This window comes from Colossoma macropomum, unplaced genomic scaffold, assembly GCF_904425465.1.
Source record: "Colossoma macropomum unplaced genomic scaffold, Colossoma_macropomum, whole genome shotgun sequence".
Taxonomy (NCBI): Eukaryota; Metazoa; Chordata; class Actinopteri; order Characiformes; family Serrasalmidae; genus Colossoma; species Colossoma macropomum.
This window is the reverse complement of record NW_023494793.1, coordinates 44,451,067-44,460,315: the sequence shown is the minus strand read 5'-3', so window position 1 is coordinate 44,460,315 and position 9,249 is coordinate 44,451,067. Positions and strand designations below refer to the sequence as shown.

The window sequence follows — 9,249 nt, the reverse complement described above, 5'->3', positions numbered from 1 at the left end:
TCTGCTTTCGTAACTCCACCTCCACCCCAAGGAACCAGCTGTGAGCTGACTGGCTATAATCCTAGATAAACAGGTAACTTACTATGTACTATTTTTTTTCTTTCTTTGTTGTTTTAGAATAAAATGGCATCTATTTATTAAAATCTGTTGTGTATGTTTTTTTTTGCGAGTGCCCATTAGCTAGCTACTTTAGTTAACATTGGTGTCAACCTATATGGTGTGCCCATATAAAATATGGTTTCGTGGAACTTTTGAATGTAAACGGACGTTTAAGTTAAAGCTGTAATATGGAAAATCGAGTCTAATACAACTTTCTGTGATACTCAGATTTGTTCTTCTCTTTCTGTTGTTTTTTAGACTTCCGAAGGCTGAGGAGAGTCAACGTGCCACAACGGCTCCTCTGTCCTTCCACCTATAATGGACATCTGCATCTACAACAAGAGATGCCTGAGAAAACCCAGCACACGCACACACACACACACACACACACACCACAGCCACTCCCTGTTACAACATCTGCCATCTACTAGGACCACCAGCTGTTAAACTGGTTACACCAGCAACACCAACCAGAAAATGATCTAAACTCTGATCCTCCCAGTTCACACGGCATATCTGCTCCACTAGCTCACGGGAATGTATGCACACTGCACTTAAACTGGAACTCTCTGTACTTGAAAATGAACCCTCTGTGGTCTGAGGACTTTATCTCAATATGTTCATTTATTTATCGTCAACCTTTATTTAAAGTATAACGATTGAAATTAAAAGCTAAATCTTGTCCTGTCAATTTTTTTTCTTAAATCTATGTGTGTCACAATTATTACAGGCACCCCTTAGAAATTCTTAAGAGTGAAATCTGATGGAAGTATATTTCCATTCCTATTTCATGTTTTGAAGTTCACCTGAATGGTTAAATGGTCACTTAAATGGTCAGCCCTGACTTCCTGATGCACTGGGGAATATATATGAGATCAAACACAAGCCAAATTCCCTCAGTCATCCATCACTGTGAGAAAGACCAGAGAAAACAGCAGTGATGCACAACAAAAGATTGTTGAGCTGCACAAATCAGGAAATGGCTACAAGAAAAAAGCTAAACAGTTGAAAATGCCAATTTCCACTATCAGGGCAATAATTAATTAAGTTTTAGCTCTTATTCTCCAGGGTATATTTTGGTTTTTCCATCTGAATTTACATGAACCAAATCATAAGGCAAAATATTCAGTAACTGCATGAAATACATGTACATTTTAATTTAATTTAATTTTTTTTATTTTGTAAAAACTCCCCTCAAATTAACAGAACATGTGTTTTATGATCATACACATATTGCTATATGCTTACAATTTACTGCTGAAAGCCAAAATTCTTAGACGCTCTTTGTATTATTTTATAAAAATATATTTTACAGAGCAGATCACTGAAGAGACGCCATCTGTTTATAGTTTATAGCCCAGATTTGTGGAAAAATGGGTCGACTTTCAGTAGAACAAAAAAAAATGTGAGTTCAGCTTCTTTTATTATAAGGGTTTAAAATTACATCACCATCTATTTGACTGGAGAGAAGACAGTTACAGCTCTCATACGACCCCCACCTTTAGAATGTAGCTTATGAAATATGAAAGTTATGAAGAATATGACGAAGTGTGTTTTGGAACCATCGGTGGTCCCAAGGAGTTGAAAAGATTAAAGCAGCAGGAGATGTTAAGAATCTGCCAGGAAGAGAGGAAGTGAGGAGGAACTCAGTGCTCAGTGAGGAGGAACTGTTTTACTGGAACTTTCAATGGGACCATGTTCTCTGGTCAGATGAGACCAAAATAGAGGTTTTTGGCAAGAAACACCAGAGGTGAGTTTGGCGTGGACACAAAAATGTAGAAAAGTACCCACTGTGAAGTATGGTGGTGGATCTGTGATGTCAGACTGTTTTTGTTCCAAAGGCCCTGAACAGTTTATTCAGATACATGGTATCAGAGACTCAAGTACCAACTTATATAAATTAAAACCTGACTGCCTCAGCCAGGAAGCATAAACTGGGCCATGGTATGGATCTTCCAGTAGGACAATGATCCAAAGCACACTTCAAAATCAACACAAAAATGGTTCACTGACCACAGAAATGGAAGCTTTAGCGAATGTTCTGCCAGGAAGACTCTAATGCTACGTCATTCATTCATTGGTCCTGACCAATCACAGGCTACACCTGTCTTTAAAATGACTCGACTCTCGTACCTATTCTGCCGCTTTCAGGTGCCCACGTTTTGACGTTCCCCGCCTTCATCCCCACCACCACCAGTTGGGTCCCGGCCTAGGGTTCCGGGGAGAAGCTCCACCATCAGTGAGGGTCTCTACACTCCAAGACCTGGACCGAGGTCAGGGCCTACGCCAAAGACTCTTTAATTTCTACTGAATTGTTATCTTTCAACTGGTACAATTCCACTGAGGATATAAAAATCATCCCCCTTTACTCTTGCCATGGCCGCCCCAGTCCCCTGACCTAAACTCCATAGAGAACCTGTGAGATGAGCTGAAGAGGAGAGTCCACTATGTGGACCTCAGAATTCTCCATAGAGAATCTCTCTAGAACCTTTAGATTCCGAGGCTATGTTTTATGTTTTATATTTTCATTTCAATGTGTTAAATTCATCAAATACAAAACATGGAGTTTGACTGGGGGTGTTCAAAGGTTTGCATGCAACTGAAGTTTAAAGACTTTAATGTGGCTTTCATCTTTGAGAGAATGTTTTGTGAAGATTTTGATTTTGGCACAAATGACAAAAAAGGAATACTAAAAATTGACTTAAGACTTTAAGACATAAACTAAGATTTTTAATGATTGGAGTGATGAGAATTTTACATAGTACCACAAACATCTGATGATATTGTTCCCAAATTGTTGACACTCATTTATTATTGAACATATCATTGTATCATGCAATCCATATACATGCACATTCATTATATTGTACGTTGCTTTAAATAAAAGTGTCCATTCAATAAATTTATGCAAAACCCTTCAAGAGTCATGAGTTAACGAGGAATGAATGACTTTCCACATTTGAGATTTTGCTGGTGGACTTCATACCACATGATATAAATTTGATGAGGCAGGAATCTGTGAACTAGGATCATTTCTCGGTAATAGCAAGGGTCATAAGGGTCCAGCCTTTTGGAGGGAATGTGTAGGCCGGCTGTCCGAACACCCAGGTGGGATGAGGGTTTCAGTCCAGCTTTCTCCAGACACATTCCCATGTAAACATCATCTATGGGCAGAATAGTGATGGAGTGAGACACATTGTAGATGGTCTTGGCAGTAAAACGTGAAAGCAGGAAGCCTCCTCCGCCACAATAGGGAGGATACCTATCAGATTCCTGCACTTGGACCGGGACATAATATTTGCTGGCCTCATTCCTGATTGGTCCAACATACTGGATTAGATGGCCAACAAACAAGTGTTTGCTGGCACCATCACCCTCCAACCCTTGGAGATACACCACCATGTTATCCGTGTTGGCGAAAATGTCATCATCCCCGTTGAGCAGGAAGTGGGCGTTGGGGCAAAATTTCTCCATCCATTCCAAAAAAAGGATCTGCTTGAGTGTGAGGTTGAAGAAGGAATCATGAAAGTCCCACTGCAGAATGTCCTTATGTTCACGGTTCTCCACTTCCAGGAGTTTGTTCAGCCTCTGCTTCTCAAAGCTCTGTCCAGCAGTCCCGGATATAAACACGGTACGAATCCAAACGCCGCTCTGCAGCCTCTCGGCAGCCCATGTTTTCCGCAACACCTCCCGTCTCTCGTAATTGGGTGGAGAACTCTTGATGACCAACAAAAGAAACACGTCTGAAGATCGCTCAGGGCCACCACACTTGCCAGGAACGTTGAGCAACATCGGGAAATGCCGACAATGGCGGTAATACAGGAAGTCTTGAATGCGTTGGGGCAAGGAGGAAAATCCACTGATGTTGGAAGCAGATGAGTTCTGTTCACATTTGGGTGGTAAACTTGGAAAAGCTTGATTTTTCCAAGCGTCGATTTCCAGATTCCATTCATATTCTGATGCAAGCTCCTCTTGGCTCTTGTCCTGGATGTTTGTTCTCAGCAGTATGAACAAGCAAAAAGTGCCAGTGATGAATACAGCTGCCATCTCCAGCTTCCACCTCCTCACCCGGATCCCTGGATAGAAGATGAGACAGTTAGCAAGTTAGGTTTTCAGACAAAAGTGAAAGGAAACACATTCTGCAATTATATATAAACAACATAGTCCCAAAAACAAGCCAGCCATTAAATTCAGGTAGTGGAGAATGTGGGTTAAAATATAGAGTGCTGTGTGGTTGGTAGAGTGTAGTGGGTACCACCTCTCCCTTCTATGCTGTAGACTGGGGTTCAGTCCCCACCTGGGTGAACACCCTACACTATACCAATAAGAGTCCTTGAGCTAGACTCCTAACGCTACCTTTGCCTACCTGTGTAAAATGATCAAATTGTAGGTCGCTCTGGATAAGAGTGTCTGCCCCTCACTTGAATTCATCTATTTTTGCTCATTTGTCACACCTAGATGTTTCAGATCATCGAACAAATTTGTAAAAAAAAGATAAAGACAACATGACAAAACACAAAAAGCTTCCCATTTGAAAAAGGAATTGCTAAAACCTAATAAGTGGTTGTGTCACCCTGGGCAGTAACAACTGCATTCAAACCCTTTGTGATAACTCGCAATGAGTCTTTTCCATTGCTGTGGAGGAATTCTGGCCTGCTGTTCTTTGCAGAATTGTTTTCAGCTTCGTGGAGAGTTTTTAGGATGAACTGCCCAATCTAACCACAGCATCTCAATGGGATTCAGTGAGTTTTTGTGTTCTTCTTGGTCAGCAGTGGTTTGCATCTTGCCACTCTCCCACGGATACCATTGTTGCCCATTGTCTTTCTTATTGTGGGATCGTGTACACTGACTTTAACTGAGGCAAGGTTCTTTTGTGACCTCCTGGAGTTGTTCCTGTGCTCTTGGCGAAATTTTGGTAGACCTGGCACTCCTGGGAAGGTTCACTGCTGTTTCACGTTTTTTCCCTTTGAGAATAATGACTCTCTTTGTAGTTCACTGGAGTCCCAAAGCTTTAGCAAACCCTTTCCAGGCTGGTAGATTTCAATGACTTTGTTTTGCATCTGTATTTGAAATCTGGCATCATGTGCTGCTTTTTGAGACCTGCTTCACACTGCCAGACAGGTTCTATTTAAGTGATGTTTAGATTCAACAGGTTTGGCAGCAGTGATGCCTGGGTGTGGCCAGTGAAACTGAACCCAATAGTCAATTTAATTTGGTTAACTGGCTGATTTAGCAACTGAGGGGAAATAACTATTTCACATAGTGCTAGGTAGGGCAGGACAACATTTTTTCTTCAGCAATTGAAATCATCATTTAAAAACAGCATTTTGCATTTACTTGGGTTACTTGTTATATCCCCCCATATACATTCAAAATAGGAAATATTTTGGAAAATGTTTTTTACAGATTCATCAAAAGTGCACTGTAGATGTCATATAAATAAAATGTTAAAATTTAAAGGTTTCATTGTGTTTTAGATCTTCTACTTTGTAGTCAGATACCTCTATTTACAAAACCTGTAGCATTGACTGAGGCAGGTGGAAACACATCAAAGCTAGTTGTGGATCCGGCTATTTCAGGGTGTTTTTTCTGCTGCACCATTTGACTGTGGTTAATGGGGTCAGACATTGTGTGTGATCCCATATTCATCCGAGAACTCGTTAGAGACAACTTCCAATTTCACTCACAAGCTGAAGAGGAATGTCCCAACTTGCAAACATGCTTTTGAGTCTAGCAATGAGTTGCTGGCCTGTTGTGGGGTGTTGTGATCAGTGGCTTCCTTCTCTAAGTTGGAATTCACAAGATTTCACTTTCCTTACAAAGTCATGGCTGACCACCATACAGACATTGTGGCTCTTGATCTGCCTTTGGTCAGCCCCTGGTGACCATTATGAATTCACTGTAGCACCTCTTCTTGTTGGGATGCTGGAATCACTAACCTGCTTTGATGTAATACAATACTAACTTTAGGCTTATGTAATAATTTATGTAATAAAGCAATAAACAACAAGAGGCCATGTGTTACTGTCGTTTTATTGTGGTGAAGGGTGTTCTTAGTACAGAGCCGTTTGAGATTTAGCCTTGGTCTGATGCAACTTCTGACTGAAAGACAGACATTTGATGCATGTAGTCCATTTAAGTGACAATTTTCAGTTTTTTATTTTGCAGTTTTACAGTGAATCATATTGTAAGTACTTTAATTTAAGCCTGTAATATTAATAATGAGCTGTTTAGGCTGTTAGCTAGATGGCCAGCCTAGTTCTAGTAACAATAAGTTGGCCAGCCATGAAAATTGTTTAAAAACATTTATCTGGGCAGAAGGTGTGTTTTTGCCAGTAAATACAATATAGATATAAAAAATACAATCAAACAAACATAAAAAGAGACTTAGTAGAGAAGAGTTTTTTATCCAGATTGGAATTTGGTACAAATTTTTACTCATTTGGTCACAAGATTTTTATTTTAAAAATAAAAAAAAAATTTATTTTAAAAATAATGACAAAGTTTTGAAAAATAGTTATCATTTGTTGAGAAAGAGTTTATTTCAACAGAATAAGTAATTATTTGAGAAATAAGACATTATTTTAACATAATACATCAGAGATCAGTTGTTTTGACTCTGTTTAGTACATGTTCATTTTTGGCTGGTTGTTTGAGCAGAACTTGAGTTTAAGTATAACCTCTTAACTACATGCAGTGGTGACATTGCTGATCTTTTCATAGCGTTAAACAGCACAGAGTCAGCATTTACTTATAAACTTCTCCTTCAAGTATTCTGCAAGAGAAGTTCATGTATGCAAATGAGGCAAAAGCATGAAAACCAGCTGCGTCCCTTTGATCTTATTATAGCCACTAAGTAGTTGCCGTGCATATCTGCTCATAGAAGTTATTGACTGTCATGCACCAAAGGACTGTACCTCTGATATAATGTTCATTCTAGAGCTCTGTTGACCTCAGTTGTTAAACTGTCCATCATTTTTTGTGTAAATTATGCAATAAATTGAGCAAATGACCACCCACCTCTGCTCCTTGTACATGAATGGGATAAATCTGGTGAAACTTACAAAAACTGCAAAACCAATATATCACACGCATATAAATTGTTTACAGCACGTTTTTCATGAAAGCAGAATTGCAAATCTACTTACTGTAGATCCACCTCAGTATCTTCATGACCAATTGATGCCACCTGAGAGCAATCCAGATAGAAGAACATTAAACTTTGCTGGTAAATGAATTTATGATGATTGAATGATTTTTAAGAGTTTTTATATCTATTTGCACAGTCTTATGCAAAATATTGGTAAAATTACACATTTTGTTGATTGTCAAAAATAAATCAAATATAAAACATGCCATCTATTTCCAAAATACCTCCATAACTCAGTGTGTGAGATGTAAACAGAATGATTCAGAGTGGTTTGGTGTGAAATGGTTCATATGTCTGAATTCTGAGTTTATATGGAATGTTGATGATGGAAAATAGTGGAAAATCTGAAATAATAAGTTTATTTTTAAAATGTTGTCTGTATCTTTACCATTTTATTATGGAATAATTCTGAAAAAAAAAAAATCTGTTTGAATTTTTGAAAAAAAATATGACATATTTTTAAACATTTTAAAACAGCATTTCAAAACTGTATCTGTACTTGTAAATGTGAATGATCATAAAACATTGATAACTCTAAAAGAAATAAATATCTTTCTTCTTTTGACTGATGTGTCTGAGTCATTGTTTCATGATAGTTTTCAGAATATTTTGCTCCACAATATATATTTAAAATCCATGCATGGTGGAGATATATATGCAGAGCACTGTAAGGCAAAACAGTCCCCCCAAAAAACGTATTATTTCAGATTTTACAGTATGTTACGTCATCAACATTCCATATAAAACTCAGAAGACACATGTAGGTTCACTGGTGGTTTTTGATCATAAATAAAATGGCTATGTTTGTGTTGTAGACATGGCGACCCCTGGTTCCCATCACCACCACTGTAAAGACACCTCTACAATGAACCGTTTCATGCCATACCACCCTGAATGACTGTTTACATTAATTTAAGCATTAATTTACGGAGAAAATTTGGGAAATGTTTGAAATTCTCCTTTGAAACATGTCTTACCTTTCCCCCCAAACCTGCTAAATTCCACAGGAGGATTTTCAGCAGAACGTCCCTTCATCACCCATTAATGTGTGTGTCATCTTTTAACACTGCGCTCACTTAAATGCACACACACTGAGCCCTCCCCTGAGAGAGGAAGACAGAGAGAGTGTCATGTGGTGACTCACTCCGAATAAGGACCAAACGCAGGCTTTCTTGTATGAGAGGCTGGTATAAACTCAGTTAGCCACCGTTTCATAACAACGCAAGGATTCAAGTGCGAGGCCACTCTAGAGTTTGAGTCTGGAGGTGAAAGGCAGACACCTTACTACTGACGACCTTGTGTGGGTTTCTTTCTTAGACCTTTTACTCAATTAAAATGCTGAAAAGAGTAAACAAATGAAAGCCAAGGGATTCCCAGACTGGCTCAAAATTGAGAGCCGAGTCAGAGTCAGAATTTTTTTACTTATTTATTTTTGAGAAAGAGGGTAGAGGTTTCAGCACAAAACATCACACAAAGGCTTGTCACCAGTCACCATTGAGGGAGTTGATGTGGAGGTGGTTGGGACCTACAAATATCTGGGTGTGCACTTGGACAACAAGCTGGACTGGAGCTGTAACATTCTCGTACAAGAGAGGCCAAAGCCGCCTCTACTCCCTGAGGAGGCTGAGGTCTTTTGGTGTGAGCACTAAGCTCCTATGGTCATTCTACCAGTCTGCTGTAGTGAGTGCTTTACTCTGTGCTGTTGTGTTCTGGGGCAGCAGCTTTAACAAAAGTGCTCTGAACAAAATCAACCAACTTATTAGGAAGGCTGGCTCTGTTGGAAGAGTCAAGCTGGACTCTTTGGAGGTTGTGGCAGAACAGAGGACGCTCAACAAGCTGTTAGCCATCTTGAACAACACCTCACACCCTCTGCATGCTACACTGGATAAACAGAGAAGCTCATTCAGATCAGACTGTTACAGCTGTGCTGTGTTAAAGAGGCCGTGTGAGATTGCTGTTTATTAAGTAGCGATGATGTGAAGATGCTGAAGAAGTCTCTG

The 9,249-nt window shown here is 39.4% G+C and overlaps 1 protein-coding gene across 1 annotated transcript; it reads right to left on the bottom strand.

The window, feature by feature from the left end:
* Window positions 1-3,030: 3,030 nt before the first annotated feature.
* Window positions 3,031-8,373, bottom strand: LOC118814119 (N-acetyllactosaminide beta-1,3-N-acetylglucosaminyltransferase 3-like). Its single transcript, XM_036579780.1, has 3 exons — window positions 8,227-8,373; window positions 7,248-7,288; window positions 3,031-4,175 (listed from the first exon to the last, which is right to left on the bottom strand). Exons 2-3 carry the CDS (start codon window positions 7,270-7,272, stop codon window positions 3,031-3,033), a joined length of 1,170 nt encoding a protein of 389 aa, XP_036435673.1. The 5' UTR covers window positions 7,273-7,288; window positions 8,227-8,373.
* Window positions 8,374-9,249: the final 876 nt, after the last annotated feature.

Coding starts and splice junctions, on each gene's coding strand:
- LOC118814119 (XM_036579780.1), bottom strand. CDS start 7,272: ATGAAGATACTGAGGTGGATCTACA. Junction 4,176..7,247: donor GATACTGAGGTGGATCTACA/GTAAGTAGATTT, acceptor TCTTCTATCCAG/GGATCCGGGTGAGGAGGTGG.